General features: G+C 39.5%; 2 protein-coding genes and 1 pseudogene across 3 annotated transcripts; 2 read left to right on the top strand and 1 right to left on the bottom strand.

Moving 5' to 3' along the window:
• The first annotated feature begins 3,590 nt into the window (after positions 1-3,590).
• On the top strand, positions 3,591-4,794 carry LOC148933450 (uncharacterized; annotated as a pseudogene).
• A 5,558-nt stretch (positions 4,795-10,352) lies between these two features.
• On the top strand, positions 10,353-16,805 carry LOC125219368 (7-deoxyloganetic acid glucosyltransferase-like). 2 transcript variants are annotated; one of them, XM_089067085.1, is made up of 2 exons: positions 10,353-10,860; positions 15,798-16,805. In XM_089067085.1, the coding sequence occupies exons 1-2, from the start codon at positions 10,371-10,373 to the stop codon at positions 16,685-16,687; spliced, it is 1,380 nt and encodes a 459-aa protein (XP_088923211.1). In that variant the 5' UTR covers positions 10,353-10,370; the 3' UTR covers positions 16,688-16,805. The 2 variants fall into 2 exon arrangements, with proteins under 2 accessions (XP_088923211.1, XP_047977289.1); XM_048121332.2 differs by having other exon boundaries at positions 15,792-16,805.
• Positions 16,806-18,170: 1,365 nt separating this feature from the next.
• Positions 18,171-19,160, bottom strand: LOC148933449 (uncharacterized). The gene has a single exon (XM_089062424.1). It carries the CDS (start codon positions 19,158-19,160, stop codon positions 18,171-18,173), a length of 990 nt encoding a protein of 329 aa, XP_088918550.1.
• Between the last annotated feature and the right edge of the window lie 1,378 nt (positions 19,161-20,538).

The raw sequence follows: 20,538 nt of genomic DNA, 5'->3' as shown, positions 1-20,538 counted from the left end.
CAACATTAATTTCTGTGTCATGTTTCTCAATTCTGGCAGACCCTTGTTTTTTAATCTTCTTTAAGTAGAAACTCCAATAATGACTACATATAATGTCGTGTACTCAGAAAAAAAAATTGTAGCAATCACTATCACTATATTTATCGAGTTTATGTTATCAGCAATAAATATTTTCATTAGCAACATTCTTATTAATTATCAAAATCACAAATTTTGTTATCTACTCCCTCCGTCCCACTCAAGATGGCCACATTCTTGAGTGGCACGGGATTTTAGGAGGTGTTGTTAGGTGAAATTTAATGAGAAGAGATGAGAGAGGAGGTTATATCCAAAATTGGAAAGCGGTCATCTTAATTGGGACAAACAAAAAAGGAAATGTGGTCATCTTGAAGGGGACGGAGGGAGTAGAACGCTTATATGGCAATGTGAAGAGTGAAATAAGTATTAGCTATCAACGGGTTACAAAGTTTTGACCATAAAAGAAACGAACAGATGCAGACATAAATATAGAGAGATCGAGAAAGATGACCAAATAACCTTTAATTAATTTATAAGAGAAAAGTTCTTGATGCAAACAGAGGCGGTTATATTGCCTATTGTAATTGTTACACAATATTTAGGTTATTGTATAGAAAAAGAAGATAAATTAAAAGATTGGCCCATAAAAATAGAGAGACGAGAATGAAAATTAATAATACCTAACGTGAATCACTATATTTAAAGGAAATGGTGACTTGGATTGTTGGCGCTCACATAACGCCTAAATAAGTTGTGCAGCAGATCTTCTCTCTGTATATTGAATCTTTAGATTAAGATGAATTCATTCCTCCACTCAATACATCTTTGATTAAGATTTAAGGATATTAAGAGCATCTCCAACTATTCCACTACACTCAAACTCATTTTAGTGTAAATCTCACACTAAATATTAATTTTACTCTAATCATTTAGACTAAAATCAAACTTAAAAGAATATTCTCTATATTATGCCTTTTTTACTCACAAAATTTGAAAAACTTTTAGGTTTTGGTTTAGTGTAAACCTAAAGATAGTATTTTTTTCTCAAAAACCAAAAATAAGATTGGTTTTTTAGTACTATTACACCATCTCCAACAGTACTGCAAAACCTAAAATGCAGTAGAATATTACCTACAACAGTACTGCAAAACCAATCTCATTATAGGTTTTTGAAGAAAAAATACCTATCTTTAGGTTTGCTCTCAAAGTATACCAAAAACACTTTTTATATTTTGAGTTATTGCATTCAAATCCAAATCAATTCATATTTATCAAAATAGAAGAAGTGGAGGAAGAGAAATTAAAATTCAGAGAATGAAAAACTTACAGAGAGAAGCAGCGGCGGCATGGAGAAGATGATATGATAATAACCTAATTTAATCTTATTAATATTTGATAGTTATTAAATAGTGGGCTGACCCATATTAGTATTATATTATTCAACATAATTGGAAAAAAAATAATTTATTACGGAGTTAACAAAGAGCCGTTCCAATATAGAGAAACAAAAAATAGTTACTTTATTCAAATTTATTCAAAATAGCCGTTACTTTATGCTATCAAATATAACAAAAAATAGTTAAACATTAGTAATTAATATGTGTACATAATATGGAAAGTCTAAAATAGGGAAACATAATTTTATGTGGGAACAATATGTGAAATTCGAACATTGAGTTTTAGTTATTTTATGTGTACGTCGTAGTATGTTTTATGTACTTGTGGTATTTTTCAATGAATTTTAATTTTGAGTTTTAGTTATTTTATTTGTATATTGTAATATTTTTTTATAATATTTTTATTGTATTTAAATTTTCTAAATTTTTAATTTATTATTTAATAAATAATAGAATTCATATTTAGTTATATTAATTAATAAAACTTATACTATATTATTTAATTTAATTTAATTTAAGATATTGACAAAGTGTCATGGGGTTGGTGTGTAATTTAGATAAAATATATAGGTATGATTGAAAAGTATAAAAAGTTAGTGGATGAAGAATATTCTTTTGCGTTTGAGTTTAATGTAAATGGTTGGAGCAAAATCAATATTTAGTGTGACATTTACACTAAAATGGGTTTGAGTATAGTGTAATGATTGGAGATGCCCTTAGAGCTAAATACTTATCCCATTTTAAGTTTTAATGTACTCTTGGAGATGGTCTAAGCTGTCATACCCGATCGATTAGTTAGACTACATGCATAAATAATTTCTAATTGGACATGCATTCATATCCATCCTCTTTTGAATCTCACCTCTCGCTTTTGATCCTTTGTTCTAAAATGCTCTATCCCTTTGCTTTTGATTTTTGTTATTATTGGTAAACAAAATTTGTCCATTGATATGCCTTAAGTGACTTAATATTATTGTAGATAGTGTAGCATAAGAGTCTCCAAATGGGTAGCGGGTAATAATGTGATACGTTTGTTCCTCCGGTCCGGGCAGAGCAACAACGTGCAGCAATGGAGGAAGAGGAGATAGAGGAGCAGCACGCTGAGGAGGTGAATTATGAAACGGTGGAACGTGGAAGACCTTCTCCAAGAGCGGCGATCAAGCAAGGGAAGCCGAGGAGAAGGACGAGGCCGCCGGTGAGATTTGGTGACTTTGTCTCCAAATAAGGTGGCAAGGAGAAGAGAATATTTTAGTATTATTTTTGGTTTACTTGTTTTGATTTTATTAATTATCATTTTGCTTTTATTATTATTTATGAACTTTTGAGTCGAGCAATTTATAAGCTCCGTTCCGGGTTTTCTTTGTTGGTTCTTTCCCGGTCCGTAAGTCGAACCAACCCTAGGGTCCTTAGATTATAAATAGGCGCTTAAATCAATAATAAGATCATCTGAGATTTCGCCTACTTTGTTTTTTTTACGTTTTCTTGCAAACCCTAGTTGTCGACGGGATTTCGCCTCCCGGGACTTCTACTTTACCAACTCCGGCATCACGTTGAGAGGAACACTCTTAACAAACTGGTGCTTTCACTGAACTCATGGAGGTTATCGCTGCTAATGTCGGACGTTCGGGTGGGTTGCCAGTGATTAGGTCAACCGTGGCGCCAAGTACTGGTGGCGTTTTGTCGACCTCTACTGTTCCATGTTCGAACTCTGTGGAAGCGATGTTTGAACATATTCTGGCTTCCATGGCACGCTTTGAGACTCGGATGGATGATTTTGATCGGCGGTTGGTACCACCACGATCGGCGGCGGCGTAGAGCTTGGGTCTACCGTCGCACTGGTTCACCGACGCGTTTCCCAATTCGCGGCCAACTCCGATTCCTACTCAATCGGTGTTGACAAGTATCCCTAATCTGCCCGGCTTTGGATCATTGACCGGGATGAGCGGGGGAAATAACGGCACGGGTACTACTTCGCCTCCGTTCTCCATACCAGGGCAGTTCGCTGGTTTTGGGAGTAGTTCGCAGGCTGCCTCTAGTGCGATGAATTCGTGGGAGCCGCCAGGGAACCGTCAAGGATTAGTTTTACCGCTGAATCGCCAACCAACATCGTGGGATAACCCGGCATGGCATAATTCAGGAGGCCAGCGGGCGTGGGAACAACCGCAGGATATGAAGATGAAGCCACCGCGTTTCAATGGTTCGGATGCAGTGAATTGGATTGCTCGGGTTCAATATTACTTTGATCATCTGCAGATGCCCGATGCTTGTCGCCTACATTATGTGGTCATGCTTTTTGAGCACCAAGCTGCAGAGTGGGTGTTTAATTATCGTGCCAGCAATCCAGTAGTGCTTTGGAATGATTTTTTGGAGGGCGTGCGTCGCGGTTTCGACCCGCAATGTTTTGAGGATTATCTGGGCTTGATAGCAAAATTGGTGCAAACTGGGTCTTTGTCTGAATACAACGCCTCTTTTGAGTCAATGCGGAACCGGATCCCAAACATTCCGGAATCCACATTCTTACCTATCTACGTGGCGGGTATCCAGCAACCGGTGAGGAGCCAAGTTAAACACCAACATCCGAGATCGGTGGCTGCTGCAATGGCTCTCGCGATCGAATTTGACAGCAACACTGAGATTACAGTCGCCCAATCGGGTTCCCAGAGGCAGAATTGGACACCCAGAGAGCAGCGGGGCCAACCGGCAGCTTCATCCCAAGAGAATCAACACTCCCAGCCGGCGACCAGACCAGTCTATGCCCGGGGTCCCGAGTATTCTAAGCTGCCAGTAATCCGTCTGACAGCAGCGCAGCGGGCTGATCGTACCCGATGTGGCGTGTGTTGCTACTGTGAGGAGAAGTGGGTGCAGGGTCATGCCTGCAAGCGTCCGTTTTTAGCTTATATGGGAGGCGTTGAAGATTCTGAATTGGAGGAGATGGATGCCACAGAGGAGCAGCCACAATCGGATTTAATCATAGCTGACCTCTCCCACATCTATGCGTTGGAGGGTAAACAGCGGCCGAAGGCAGTGGAGTTGATGGGTACAATCGGAGCGGATCCCGTGGTTATTTTGGTGGACACGGGCAGCTCCCATGACTTCCTGCATCCACGAGTCGCGCAGAAGTTGTCACTGCCGTTAACAACAGTTAAGCCGTTTCGAGTTTATGTGGGTAATGGTGCGTCGCTGGTGTGTTCGCACGCTAGCCTGCAGACGAGGGTGGTGATCCAATCTCATGTATTCTTAATTGATCTTCATATACTACAGATTCATGGGCCGGATGTGATTCTCGGCTTGGCTTGGCTGAAATCGTCGAAGCGTGTCACGAGTGATTTCGTGGAGGGGACGTTGGAGTTTGTGCGCAATGGGGTGCCGGTTTGTTTGAGAGTTTCCCCCTAGATCGCTCAGGAGGTTTCCCTCAAGACTGTCGCGAGTTTGATGTCATTGCGAGGGGAGGCGGAGATGTTTGAATTGGTCGCGGTTCCTAAGGATGACGGCCAGAGCGGCACCTTTGACCCACCTCAGTTTCCGACCGACCTTGACCCGATGGTGTTGGCGATTCTGGGTTCTCATGAGGCGGTGTTTCGCAACCCTACTGGTATGCCGCCGATCCGCCCCTTTGATTACCGCATTCAACTACTCCCGAATTCCAAACCGGTCAACGTCCGGCCGTACCGCTATCCCTACTTTCAGAAGAATGAGATTGAGCGGCAGGTGAAGGAGATGCTCGCTTCTGGCGTAATCCGGCCTAGCCAGAGCCCGTTCTCGTCGCCGGTCTTGCTCATTAGAAAGAAGGATGGCACGTTTCGGTTCTGCATCGACTATAGAGCCTTAAATACAGCCACGGTGCCCGATCAATTCCCTATACCCACGGCGGATGAATTGTTTGATGAATTGGGTTCGGCACGTTTTTTCACAAAGCTCGATTTGCGCTCCGAATACCATCAGATTCGGATGCACGCGGATGACGTCTTCAAGACGGCCTTTCGGACTCACGACGGCCATTTTGAGTTCTTAGTCATGCCGTTTGGATTAACAAATGCGCTTTCAACGTTCCAGGCAGCCATGAACACCATCTTTAGGCCTTTACTGCGGCTCTTTGTTATCGTCTTTTTTGATGATATTCTGGTTTACAGCCCAACACTGGAGTCCCATGTGCGTCACCTGCATGAGGTACTTACGATCCTTAAGGCTAATCAGTTTTTTGTAAAGATGTCCAAATGCGTTTTCTGCAGTACATCGGTGGAGTATTTGAGGTATTTGATTTCAGCGGGGGAGCTGAGGGCCGATCCGGAGAAGATTGCGGCAATGGTCGCGTGGGCTATCCCGACCTCTATAAAACAGTTGCGGGGGTTCTTGGGTCTTACAGGTTATTATAGGCGATTTATCGCCAATTATGCGTCCATTGCAGGTCCTTTAACTGAGTTGCTTAAGAAGGATGCCTTCGTATGGTCCACCGTGGCAGAGGACAGTTTTGTGGCGCTGAAAGCCGCGATGACGTCGGCTCCTATATTACGCCTGCCGGATTTTTCTAAATTTTTTAATCTCGAGACGGATGCATCTGATTTTGGTGTGGGCGCTGTTCTCCTTCAAGAAGGCCATCCTTTGGCGTACTTTAGCAAAAAATTGGGGCCGCGATGAAGGGTGTCGTCTACGTACCATAAAGAGTTGTACGCGATTGTGGAGGCGGTTCAGAAGTGGCGCCAATACTTGTTGGGGCATGAGTTTGTGATCCGAAGCGATCAAAAGAGTTTGAAGGAGTTTCTACAACAAATAATCCAAACTCCTGACCAGCAGTTCTATGCAAGAAAATTAATGGGCTACAAATTTCGCATTGAGTTCAAAACTGGGGCTTCCAACAGAGTGGCAGATGCGCTATCGCGCAGGGATATGGAGCCGGATGTGGGGCAGGCGGAACAAGCGCAGGCTGATACGGCGCTGCTTGAGCTCGTTGCTCACCCTGTGCCAGATATTCTTGAAATACTTATGGCAGAAACAGACTCGTTGGAAGAGCTGGCTGAGATTCGAGCGTTGATTGCAGATGGCAAAGCTGGGGATAACTTCTCCTTTGTGGGGGGTCTGGTTTATGTAGGTGAATTGTCCGCAGCCAAGCTGCCGTTGCTTTACGAGCATCATTCGACACCGCAAGCGTGGAACGAACGTTTCGTCGAATTGCGGCACAATTTTACTGGAAAAACCTGCGGCAAGATGTTATGAAGTATGTGGAAGCTTGCTTAGAGTGTCAGACGACGAAGTATTTGACACAAAAGCCTGCGGGGTTGCTGCAGCCTCTTCCTATTCCTTCTCAGGTTTGGGAGGATGTTTTGATGGACTTTGTGACGAGTCTTCCCCAGTCCAGGGGCTTCACGACTATTATGGTGGTGGTTGATAGGTTGACAAAGTATGCGCATTTCGCGCCCTTACCGCCACACTTCAATGCTTTGCGAGTGGCGAACCGTTTCATAGAGACCGTGGTAAAGCATCATGGTTTTCCAAAGACCTTGGTATCTGACATGGACTCGGTGTTCTTGAATGATGTATGGGAGGAAATACTGCGTTTGAGCGGCACCAAATTGCACTTCACAACTGCATACCATCCTCAGTCAGACGGACAAACAGAGGTGCGGAACAGGGGGCTCGAGCAATATTTGAGGGCGTTTGTAGCGGACAAACCAAATAAGTGGGTGAATTTCTTGCCTTGGGCTGAGTTGTCGTTGAATTGTTTTTATCACGAGGGGCTTGGAACTTCGCCGTTCAAGGCTTTGTATGGCCGTGACCCTCTCCCACTTGTGGCGGCAGAATCGTCGAAGTCGACCCCAGGGGGTGTGGCATCTCTGATCCGGCAGCGTGGTGAGCTGATTGTCACTCTGCGCGCAAATCTGGAGAAGGCGCAGCAGCGCATGCGGGCGTCTGCCAATAAGCATCGTCGCCATGTTGAATTTGGGATAGGCGATATGGTGTTGTTAAAGTTGCAACAATATCGGCAGTATTCGGTGGCAAAACCGCTTTCATCTAAGTTAGCGCGGCGTTTCTTCGGGCCGTACGAGGTGTTGGAGCGTATTGGTCAGGTGGCTTATCGTCTCCGCTTGCCGGAGGGTAGTCGAGTGCATGATATGTTTCATGTCAGTTTGCTTCGACCGTTTGTGCAAGGGATATCACCGAGTGCCACGACGCTACCTCCCCTGTTCGCGTGGGGCCGTCCAATCTCAAGGCCGTTGAAATGGGTAGATAATCGCACGGTTTGGCGGGATGGTGAGCCAATGGAGGAGGCTTTATTGCAGTGGGATGATGACAGTGGCGAGACTCCGACGTGGGAGCCGTTGTCGGTGGTTCGGCGTCGATTTCCGACCTTGATCCTTGAGGACAAGAATCATCTTATCCGGGGGGAGTTGATGCGTTTGTTCCTCCGGTCCGGGCAGTGCAACAACATGCAGCAATGGAGGAAGAGGAGATAGATGAGCAGCATGCTGAGGAGGTGAATTATGAAACGGTGGAACGTGGAAGACCTTCGCCAAGAGCGGCGATCAAGCAAGGGAAGCCGAGGAGAAGGACGAGGCCGCCGGTGAGATTTGGTGACTTTGTCTCCAAATAAGGCGGCAAGGAGAAGAGAATATTTTAGTATTATTTTTTGTTTACTTGTTTTGATTTTATTAATTATCATTTTTCTTTTATTATTATTTATGAACTTTTGAGTCGAGCAATTTATAAGCTCCGTTCCGGGTTTTCTTTGTTGGTTCTTTCCCGGGCCGTAAGTCGAACAAACCCTAGGTTCCTTAGATTATAAATAGGCGCTTAAATCAATAATAAGATCATCTGAGATTTCGCCTACTTTGTTTTTTTTACGTTTTCTTGCAAACCCTAGTTGTCGACGGGATTTCACCTCCCGGGACTTCTACTTTACCAACTCCGGCATCACGTTGAGAGGAACACTCTTAACATTCTGTGAACCCCACCCAATACCCACCATGTATTGGATACCCATTACCTAAAAAAATTGGGAACAGGTTTGGGAACGGGTACTCTATGCACGAAAATATCGGGTGTCAAGTATAGGTGTATAACCGTTACCCGAGCAAGAATACCGAATAGACTAGCAATACCCATTAATAACCTTTTCATTACCCAATACGGAGTAATAATCTATCATTCATTCACCCTATATTTCTTACACAAACTCAACCATTCATCCATTCCACCTTCGATGTGGGACAACTAAAATTTCATGCAAGAATATTGAAACATGTTTTGAAGAGATGATCTACAACTGAAATTTCATGCAAGAATGAAACATCAATGTTTCTAAGAGAAATTGATGGTTGAACTTTTTTAATCACAAACATTGTTCACTTCTGTGACTTTGCATAAATGCTTATATATATACGTCTATACATTGGTCCCGTCAGTGCGGAACCAGGATTTATGTTAAGTCGGGCTGAATTTTTTTTAAAAAAAATATTAACATATTTAATCTTATATGGAATGTTTGTACAATTTTTACTGACTCACTAGATGATAGGAGTAAATATTTTCCAACAGGTAGCCATGTTTTGAAATTGCCAAAATATAGTCTCGTTTCCAATTTTTTTTAAAATTCTCTTTCGACGTATACAACTAATCATTTATCCATTGTCTCATTTACTATTTTGCAACAAATCTGTTTTAATAAGTTTCATTAGAAGAAAATATTCTCTCAAGAGAAGTTGTTGGAACTCTACTCTAGGCGATATTATTGATTTGAAAATTGGGCTAATTAAGCCAAGAGCACCATTAGTTAATTTAGTTTATTATAACCCAAAATGCCAAAAATATAGCAGTCCAACAACAATATAGATGGCCCAAAACAAATAAAGCCCTATTCTTTATCTTTTCCTTCCTAATTCAATTTCGATTTCAGTGAACAGCGGCTGCGGCGGCAACGCTGGATTCTTGAAACTACGGTTGGAGTTCAGGGCTTGCTCTGGGGCGGAGACTGGTCGGAGTTGGGCAGTATAAGGAGGGGTCGGGGTTTGGTGTCGGTCAAGTGGGTCCCGTTTCTAAACTCTTTGCAAGATCAGCAGAGTTAAAATTTGTCACTGCAATTTAGTGGCACATAAATTTATTCTAATATAATGTCCAAAAAATAAAAATCAAACCACAAAAACGAAAAATTAGGAAATCATTGCTAAGTACTACTCCACGCTTAATATAAATTGGGCATATAGATTATGTTATCTTTCAATTCAAAATGCACAAATATTTCACAAACATTTCTTTGCAAATTCACACTAAATAAAAATGATGGTTAATATAAGTATACACTAGGAGTAATATACTTATAACTTATAAGGATAAAAAGAAGGCATTTACAATTACATGAACAAGAATTTGGTATCAACGGGCAGCATTTTAGCCACAAATTATTTTAATAATTAAATATATAATTTTAATTTATATAATTAATATATTTAAGAATTTCATACTTCTTTTTATTTTTATTTTATACTTTCTACAAGTTTTAGAGAAGGCCAGAGAAAGAATGTATGATAAAAAGTGATTGAAAAAGGGAAGTGAATAATATCATTTTAGGTACTCAAACTATAATAAAATATCATATTTAGTACTAGAGAGATAAAGAAAATATCAAATCTAGTACATAGATATGAAAGTCTAAAAATGCTCTTCATGCCTTGGAGGCATTTTGAGTGTGATGTATAGTGAAAAAGTACCATAAATTTGATTACACCTTAGTTTAAGGATTGTCCACTGTATTTTTAAATTTTAGATAAAGGCATGCAAAACGCATAATTTAAGTATATTTTTATTACATCTCTCGAAATTCATGGAAGGTGAAATGGTATAAAAATTATAAACGACAAAGGAAGTATTATATCATTATGATATCATATCACGTCATATCTAAAGAAGGGGGCTTATTAGGAATATAATTTATGTTTGTCTAGAAAAACGAATAATCAATAGTAAATGATATCTTGTGCAATGGATGGTGTAGCTCCTCATGTGGTGATCCTTCCGTTCCCAGCTGTGGGCCACATCAAGCCGATGCTGATGTTAGCCGAGCATCTGAGCCGAGCCGGCTTCACCATCTCCTTGGTAAACAATGAGCAGACCCACCAGCAGCTCCTTCTCCGCCGCCGCAGCCCTGGGGCTGGGATCAATTTTCTCTCCATCCCCGACGGACTGCCGCCGGATCATCCACGAAGCGGTCTTTCTATTCTGGATCTATTGATCTCCACCAGCACCGCCTGCAAACCGATTTTCAAAGACTTGATCGCGTCTATGACTCACGCGCCGACCTGTATTATTGCCGATGGGATCATGTCGTTTGCCATCGACGTGGCGGTGGAGCTCGGGATTCCGGCGATTGCTTTTAGGACTTACAGTGCTACTTCGACTTGGACTTACTTTCACCTCGAGAACCTCATCCAAGAGGGTGAAATTCCTGTTGTTTCAGGTAATTTTAAATTCACATTGTTCTTTCCTTTTCACATCATTTGAATCTATTTTGTCTCCTATTATTGCACTAATTGGATTTAGTTTATTTTTTCTTAGCAAATCAATCACAGTATACATCAAAATGCTTAGTTTGGTTTATGTTGAAATACTCCTTTGTCCGATAAAATATAGACTATTAAAATGACACAATTTTAATGTATAATTTACAAAATAATAGAGAAATAGAAAGACAAAATAATTGGAGTATTATTAATGGAGAAATATGTCTACCTCATTAGGCAAAAAGAAATCACCAAAAATAAAACTAGATTATTTTTATGGAACAGATTAAAATAAAAAGTCTATATCTATATTTTTATAGGAATGAGGTTATATGATATACTTCCAGTTTTCAAGTTTAATTTTCTTTCTTAATGGTTCGAAGAGTTGATGTATTCTTTTGGGTTCATTAGTGTTTGAAGTTGCAAATGCTACCTTCATTTAGCATAATAATTTGTTCACATACACCCTGATTCATACATGGAAGATGTGCTCCGATGATGACAAGTGAATTTTAGTAATTAAATTGTGGATTGACTGGTGTGAGTCCACTATTAATAACAACTAGTATCACCCACGTGCGATGTACGACCCATTTTCTTTTATTTCAACTTATTTTATAATGTAAAATAATTTTTAAATTAATAAAAATATCATTATATGAAATCTGAAATCATAAATATATAAAATAAAAAATAATTATTAAAAATATATAAAATTAAACAAAGAAAAAAAAAACACACAAATATATTGATTCGTGATTTTGGCAAAAATATACATACATATTATTACTAACATTATGATAGTTTAATTAAATTATTTATATCTATTTTATGATTAGTCAATTAAATCATAATTTCTTAATTGATTTTTGGTTCATCTCATAAGTTATAAAAGTAGGTAATTAAATCACCACTTTTATACATTTCTCAATCCCATTACATGTTTCACCAATTTGTTGTGATAAAATTTTGATGAAATTTTATATTTAATTTATTATTTCGCTAATATTATACACGTATTTGTTAGTATATTGAATTTGCATATTAATAATTTTACGTTGTCCTCCAAATTCCAAAACAACGATTGATCAATTAATCAACATTCAATAACGAAAACTAAAACACAAACTCACCAGAAAAACAAAATCCACACAATAATCAAAATCATTATATCCAAATTTCCAGCTCTCCATCCCACAATCATGTATATGTTCTTCCATTCTCTAAAAAAAATCAACACAAACCTCCCACTATCTCTCATAACAAAACCAACAACACACCATGGCAAAGAAGCCTAGCATGGGGAACAAAAACCACCACCAAGTCAGCTTCTTCAAGCAGGCCAGCGAGCTCTGCACCCATTGTGGAGTGGAGATCGGTGTCACCATCTTCTCCCTGGCTGAGAAGGTCGTCACCTTCGGCCACCCCTAATGTCGAGCCCATCATCGATCGCAACCTCACCACCTGCAACATTGAACCTCTCCAGTTGCCTCATCTGATCTGCCTTTTTGCGTGTCTGGGGTGATTCTTCTCAAGGAAGAGACATCCTCGTCTGCATACATTTTAGCATTCCATGGTGGTCTGGATAAGACATTTTTGCATTAAACCGGGCACAATCAAAGGACAACAAAACAAATTTAGATGACAGAACAAATCATACCTTTGAGGAATACGAAGACTGTTGGCGTGCAAAGCTTCCTCCCTTTTCTGTTGCTCTTTTCTTTCTTCTGGTGTCATATCAATTGTGCTGGAAGTAGAATCCTTGAAAGAAAACACATACATAATTAAAAAGCACAGACATATAAGAGAAGAAAAGAAAAAACACAAAGAAAATGACCAAACACAATTAGTGACTGAAAGGCATGAAAATTAGTGACCGAAAGGCATGAAAATTAACGCAACCAACAATGCAACTACTAATTAATTCACTTTGAAGTTTTTGTCAAAATTCAACTAATTAATTCACTTTGAAGTTTTTGTCAAAATTCAACAGCAGTAATTTTGATTACCTATCATGGAAAATGAAGAATGAACAACTCGACAAAGTTAACAATTGAAACAAACTAAATCAAATTATAGTCCCTTTTATGGACAAGTGTTTAACCGTCCTACCATATTCCATGACTAATTAACAGACACTACTCCTACTAAAATAAAAGGTCCACTTCCAATTGTAATCAATAGCCACCACTCCAAATAAAACTCCTATAATCCACTTCCGTCAATTACTACATGAATTAAAAATGCCATTATTCATAATGGCATTTTTGTTATTTTTACCAAAACTCCACTTTTATATTTTTATAGATAATGGCATTTTTGTTATTTTTACCAAAACTCCACTTTTATATATTTATAGTACTCCCACTAAAATAAAAGGTCCACTTCCAATTGTAATCAATAGCCACTACTCCAAATAAAACTCCTATAATCCACTTCCGTCAATTATTACATGAATTAAAAATGTCATTATTCATAATGGCATTTTTGTTATTTTTACCAAAACTCCACTTTTATATATTTACTAGTATCACACCCGTGCGATGTGCGACTCGACTAATTTCATCATTGTGAATTCATATTTTGAATTAATTACTTAAAAGCAGATATTATTAAATTATTTAAGGATTAAAAATCACAAATATATAAACCAATTTAAATGTACAATTCCAAAAACCTAATAACGCAACTTTAGAAATCAACCAAACACAATTTAAATTCAATTCCAAAAACATAAATAAAGTAACTTTAGAAATCTATACACATATTTAATTAAGATGTCAAAAGGTTCGAACCGCTTATGATAAATTATTGCTGAATGAGAAATTGCATAAAAAATGTACTACTTCTTCTGTCTCACAAGAATATACACTTTTTAATTTTAAATTTCTTCTAATAAGATGAGACTCATTCTCCACTAATAATACTTTATTAACTTTTTCTTTTTATCACTCTCTTACTTGATCAATTGTGGATTAAAACTCATATCTAACCAAAAGTGCATATTTTTGTTGAACGGAGGGAGTAATAAATATTAACTTTATAACACATTTGAATTTCTTGACTTTAATTTAATAATATCCAAAAAACATATACATAAAGCATCACCAATATTCTAAAATAGGATCCTAACAAATATGAGTAATCTCGAAATCAGTCTAAAGATCTCATGATACCTAACTCAAAGAGTGTGTACAATTTTCAAATTAAAATAGGTATGAACAACAAATTCAATCACGCATAAAATATTCTACTAAAAACGTTTTAAGTTTCATCGTTTCTCCTATATACGCTGGCAACATCCCGACAATATTGAACTTCTTAATATCCTGCGTTATAGCAAGATCCATCAGAATCATATAAAAGAATGAAATACACTGTGATATAACAAAACAAAGTTAGAAACTGATAAGATAAGAAGTGACAAAACACCTACCATGCGGTCCTGGAAAATGCATTCCAAGCTGGCGACATTTGACTTGTCTCCGAGTTTGGTCATTTCAAAACAAAAAACACATAGAACTTTGATGATTGATGAAGTTATGCTAGATTGCAGATTACAAATTACAAATTGTACTGAGAAGTTTAACGGGAGAAGCAATGAGAATGTGAGTAATAAGGGTCCAAAATATATAAAGAATCTATTCAATAATTTTTAGTACGTTTCTAATGATGCGGCGGTTACAAATTAGTGTAACGCTAATTCCATTAATTATGTAATACTAATAATTTGTGGACTAAACAATGTTTGACTTTATTCCATTAATAATTAATAATTAATAAAATATACTATTATTATACTATACAACTCTTCTAATCAGCTAACAGTAACGGCTGATTTGTGGAGTATATATTTATTATATTATTTAATATTAATTGTAACCGTTCAACTGTTTTTTTATTGTGATGAAATTATATTAGCACTTATAATATTACTCCTTAATTAGTGTAACCATTTATAAATTGCTTATAATGATAATAAATATAAATATAAATATAAATATAAATATAAATATGATAATGGGGGCATGTTAGGGTGCCACCACCCCTTAAAATAACACCATACCACCATTCCTAGCTAATCATTTGTACATGTGGACGAATAATAAGCTGTCACGTGGCAAAAAAAAAAAAATCTGAAAAAGACGGCTAGCAATTCGTTGCTCTTTATCCAGCAATATCCGATGCACTATACAACAATCTATATTGCTGTGTAGTGTTTGTAATATTGCTTTGTAGCGTTTATAATATTGTTGTATAAGTGGTGTCACGGTGTCATTTTAAGAGGAGTTGTCATTTTAACACAAACCTATGATAATGTTAATAAATATTATATTACTCCTTAATTAGTGTAACCATTTATATGATGATAATAAATATAAATATAAATATAATATAATATGATAGTAAAGTCAAACATTAATTAGTGTAACCATTTATATGATGATAATAAATATAAATATAAATATAATATAATATGATAGTAAAGTCAAACATATGAAGAAACCATATTGCGTATAACATTCACAAATTTATTTTAAAACTCGCACGCCATATTGTTTAGCCAAAATCATTTAAGCAATACATAAAAATAATGACAAATACATAAATTAAATGGGTTCAAAATGAAAGACCATTTAATAATTTTTCTTAATTGCATTTACATCCTTTGCATAAAATAATTATTCAAAACATCCTAAAACTCGTCTTTTATATATGTATAGATAGATAGATAGTCCGTTCGAATTTATCATGATTCAATCTATAAAATTGTATCCATTTGCTAATAGAAAAAAGTTAATTAGTTCAAAATAATAATACTGAGAATGATTAAAGCATAAAGTAGAAAACAGAGGGAATACTAATTTGGTAGAAAAATTGGTTGCAGGAACAGAAAGTGAAGAGCTGGAGAGACAAGTGTGTTGCATTCCCGGTCTGGAGAAAATCCTGCGACGCCGCGATCTTCCCAGCATATGCAGATTAGAACCGCACCACCAAATTCTCCAATTCTTCATCAATCAAGCCTCCAAAATGCGCAACGCCTCCGCTCTCATTCTCAACACCTTCGACTCCCTCGAAGCGCCATTCATCTCCCGCCTCCACTCCATCTTCCCCACAGTTTACACAATCGGCCCCCTCCGCTCTCCCGCGCAGCACGACTCTCCCACTCCGCTCCAGTTCGACAAATCATGCATCCAGTGGCTCGATTCCCAGCCGTCCAGATCGGTCTTATACGTCAGCTTCGGCAGCGTTGCATCGCTGTCCCGTGACGAATTGGTGGAGTTTTGGCACGGATTGGTGAATAGTGAGATTCCTTTCCTGTGGGCCATACGTCCTGATTTAATACGGGATGAAAACGGGCCGGGTACAGTTCCTGATGATTTGAGATCAGAGCGGGGCCGGATTGTAGGCTGGGCCCCGCAGGAGGAGATTCTGGCCCATGATGCGGTGGGAGGGTTTCTGACGCACTGTGGGTGGAACTCGATTCTGGAGAGTGTTTGGGCAGGGAAGCCGATGATTTGTCGGCCCTTGGTGGCGGAGCAACAAGTGAATGGGAGGTGTGTGAGTGAGGTGTGGGGGTTGGGGTTGGATATGAACCGCTTGTGTGATCGGTCGGTTGTGGAGAAGGTGGCGAGGGATTTGATGGAGGGTGAAAAGGAGAGGATATCGAGATCAACTGCTCAGATAGCTCGTGATGCCAGGGATAGCATTTCCGAGGGAGGGGCGTCATATAAGAATTTGCACAAGTTGATTTCAGATATCAACATATTGCACTCAAAATAGAACCTTGTATGTTTGGTTATAAATTTCTCCCAAATACTACTACACAGGGTTGTGATATAAAACCAGGGTCAAATATGATCAATTGGGTCCATAAAATAAACGCCCCAAAATCTATCAACCATATAGCATTATAATTACATTTGTGGATATTGATCCCTAAAATAATGAACATTGATCAAATTTTTGTAATTTATTACAAACTTTAAATAAAACTTTATATTTATTACTTCCAACCCAGACCAAATAAGATATCATCGGCAAAAATCTTATTATACGTGGACAACCGTGAAATGTTTATAATATTTTAGTTATTTTTTAAGTTCGTTACATTGATTTAGTAGTGCTAAGTAGGATAAAAAATGCACTAAAATTGGTCGGATATGGTGATTGATCTGCCATGGTAAATAGCAAATAAAAGGTAAAATTTGTGATATTTTAGATCATTATTAAAGTTCGTAAAAAATACCAAATTTTGGAAGTTAATGATTTGAGAGACCAATATCTCTTTCATTTTGGGTCATTGTACGGGTAATTTGGGAGGCGATTTTTGTGATATCCTACGAGCATGAATACCTAAAATTTACTCCTAAGAATGGTGGGATCTAAAAAATCTACTACAAAAATATTCTTCATATCCCACCTATTTTGAATGTGTGAGAGAGTTGGGAGATTAAAGAGGACGATTCATTACTAGAAAAAAAATCCAGAAACTCCAAAAACATTCTATCGTTATCCGCTTCGACTGCCATCTATCGTTATCCGCTTCGACTGCCATCTATACTGAGCAACAATGGTGAATACTCGTTCATCTAACACCAGAAAACAACCGTCTAAAGCTATGTGGAAGTTTGGGTTAGTTCATTTAGCAAATTTTTTTTTCAAAAACCATTTACTCGCTTCCCGTCTCTAATCTCTCTCGTTAAACTTGATTTTCAGTTGGGGAACAGACTCGGCCCTCGAGAGCACAGAACCCACGGCCTGAGGTTCCTCCTCCACCGGCTCATCCTCCTCCATCTCCTTTATATCTGGATCGTCATCTCCCTCAGATCCTCTGTTAAGGGCTTAAATCCCTAACGATCCGTTAAAACGGAAAATAACAAGATAAGATAATCCGGCACCCGTGAGGGTCGGCGGAGATAAGGATCTGGGCGGCTGTGCGCGGGTTCCAACTCATCGGGCAACGACTACGGATCAGATATACGTTCCGGCTGTGCGCAGAGGGATTCCGTCGGGCAGCAGATAACGTAGGGAATTATGGATTCAAAGCACAACGCGAGGCATTTGGCCAAAATAATATATCATTGATTCATTGTTGGATGATTAAATATGATAACAAGCTCTCCTATTTATAATACTAGACTTCTACCCTAACTTATTGAATAAGAAAACAAAGATATGGAAAAGATATGGTGAAATAAAAGATACTAAATAATTAGGAGATATGATCGTATCAACTCCCCCACAGTTAAAATCCGCCTTGTCCTCAAGGTGGAAACAACAAACCAACAACGATAGTTGAAAGCAAAAGCTTTGGCGAGGCGTCTCTTCCTGGATCAAACACACACCGAACAGTTGAACGTCTCCCTTTATCACCTCCATAAAAAATCAACAAAGGAGACCCAATGTTGTCGGCAAAATTCCATGCCAAAACGAAAAGCTTGTCCATGCCTCTCAGAATGCTCAAACATGACGTGTCATCGCGTGGAGGGATCAACCTTGCATCGGTGTTGAGCGATGTTGATTGAAGATTCAGACTTGAGACATCACTGACATTCAAATCCACATAGACACAAGCAAGTGCATGCGAACCGGAGTGAGCATCCCCTGTCTTACCCAACTCTTCCGCTTTTAATTTAAGCTCATCCTCAAACCTTCGCTTCTCTTCCATTTCCTCTTGATTGTCTTGTTTTTTCATATCAAATCTAGCCTGGATGTCATTAACAAGGCTCTGATTCTCCATGCTCTCTCCCTCACTCGGATTCTCCGTCAACACACTAAAATCTTTCTCTTTCGGCTCTAAACTAGATCGAAGGGCTTCGACTTTATTTTCTTTCTCCAGCAAAGTCTCTGTATCTTCTCTCATCTCCAATTCCTTATGTGTTGGAATACTAAGATCATCAATCTTCTCATCATATGCCCCGACGAGCACATGCAGCTGCGTATTGTCGGTCTTGACGATCTCTTCGAGGGACTCGTCATTTGGTATAACAAGATTAGCACCCTCATTGTGAGCGGCATTGTTAGGAACATCCCCAACTAGATTTTCGTCAACAATATTCTCCTCAAACAACGCATTCAACTCAGCGAGAAGGGCAGCTTGCTCCAACCTATAAATGCGCAATTTCTTGTTGTAATCACTTATGCTAGCTAGTTGGGCCGAGCAAGGCGAACGAACCTTGAGACTAGGAGCAACAACAGGCAACAGCGTTGTGCGGTGACACAACGATCGGTCGCACTGCGGTGGCTGGTACATAGGCTGCGCGTGCAGCACTTCCCGAGTGTTCCAATAGGTTGGTGAGCGCAGAGGCTGGTCCGAAGTTTGACTGGTCACACGCGCGAGCTGACTGGTCCCGCGGTGGCTGTTCGGCGGAGTAGCGGGGCAAGTGGGATGCGGCCTGGACTCGCATCGCTCTCACCTCCTCCTGAGGGTGAAGTAGGTCCCAGCACGTCTCCGAGCACCGGGGCCGGTCAAAGGTCGGGTAGCTGCGGTCCTGCTGTCGCGCTGGTGAATCCCAGCACATCGTCAGCCTGTCCATGTTCTCTATGCGATCCCGATCATCAACGCGACGATCGCGCGGTCCATAGCTAAGGTTTCTGGGGCAAGACCACCTCTCCCAATTACGTCTTCGCCTTGCCCCGTCACCATCAGAATCGTCGTCATCGTCATACCCTATTCGCTGATCATGCCTACGGTTGGGGTTTGGTTCAAGATTATCGAACCGGCGATCCGTTTCATCCTTCCAAGAATCAAATTTATCCAGTCTATACAACAATTGATCCAGTTTGCCGCTAATGGAGTCGTCGTTGTTGCCGTCATCCAGAGGCCAAGTAGACGGCTCCTCGTCCAAGGGTGGTCGCTGAAGTCCCAGGTAGTCACGACGGACACCGAAGTTGTTGCGGCGGGGAGGAGCCGTTCGGAAAAGTGTCCGGGCGGTGGCTCGCCCAAGTTCCATTCCCGTTATTATGAAAGCGGGACATGAGTAAACCGATGAAAGCACCAGTTGTTAAGGACCTAAATCCCTAACGATCCGATAAAACGGAAAATAACAAGATAAGATAATCCGGCGCCCGTGAGGGTCGGTGGAGATAAGGATCTGGGCGGCTGTGCGCGGGTTCCAACCCGTCGGGCAACGGCTACGGATCAGATATACGTTTCGGCTGTGCGCGGAGGGATTCCGTCGGGTAGCAGGTAGCTTAGGGAATTATGGATTCAAAGCATAATGCGAGGCATTTGGCCAAAATAATATATTCATTGATTCATTGTTGGATGATTAAATATGATAACAAGCTCTCCTATTTATAATACTAGACTTCTACCCTAACTTATTGAATAAGAAAACAAAGATATGGTGAAATAAAAGATACTAAATAATTAGGAGATATGATCGTATCATCCTCATTATCGGAGCCTTCTGCCTCGGAGTCCTCCTTGTCAGAGTTAACATCTAAGGACAGATTGGTTTGTGCAATATGTTTTTCCTCGAAAGGAATACAGTATAACATATTTTCGTCAAAACAAAAGGTTAATGTCTTAGTTCCCTCTCGAACTCACTCGCGTTCAGTGGCGGACGCAAAGGTCCACTATGCAGAAAAATGATACACTAATTGTAATTATTTTATGTGGATACCTT

The sequence above is a fragment of the Salvia hispanica genome, chromosome 1 (genome assembly GCF_029641045.1).
Source record: "Salvia hispanica isolate PSC_SH4W2 chromosome 1, Shi_PSC_v1, whole genome shotgun sequence".
In the NCBI taxonomy this organism is placed as follows: domain Eukaryota; kingdom Viridiplantae; phylum Streptophyta; class Magnoliopsida; order Lamiales; family Lamiaceae; genus Salvia; species Salvia hispanica.
This window is presented reverse-complemented; position numbering and strand designations above follow the sequence as displayed.

Coding starts and splice junctions, on each gene's coding strand:
- LOC148933449 (XM_089062424.1), bottom strand. CDS start 19,160: ATGTACCAGCCACCGCAGTGCGACCGATCGTTGTGTCACCGCACAACG.
- LOC125219368 (XM_048121332.2), top strand. CDS start 10,371: ATGATATCTTGTGCAATGGATGGTGTAGCTCCTCATGTGGTGATCCTT. Junction 10,861..15,791: donor TGAAATTCCTGTTGTTTCAG/GTAATTTTAAAT, acceptor AATTGGTTGCAG/GAACAGAAAGTGAAGAGCTG.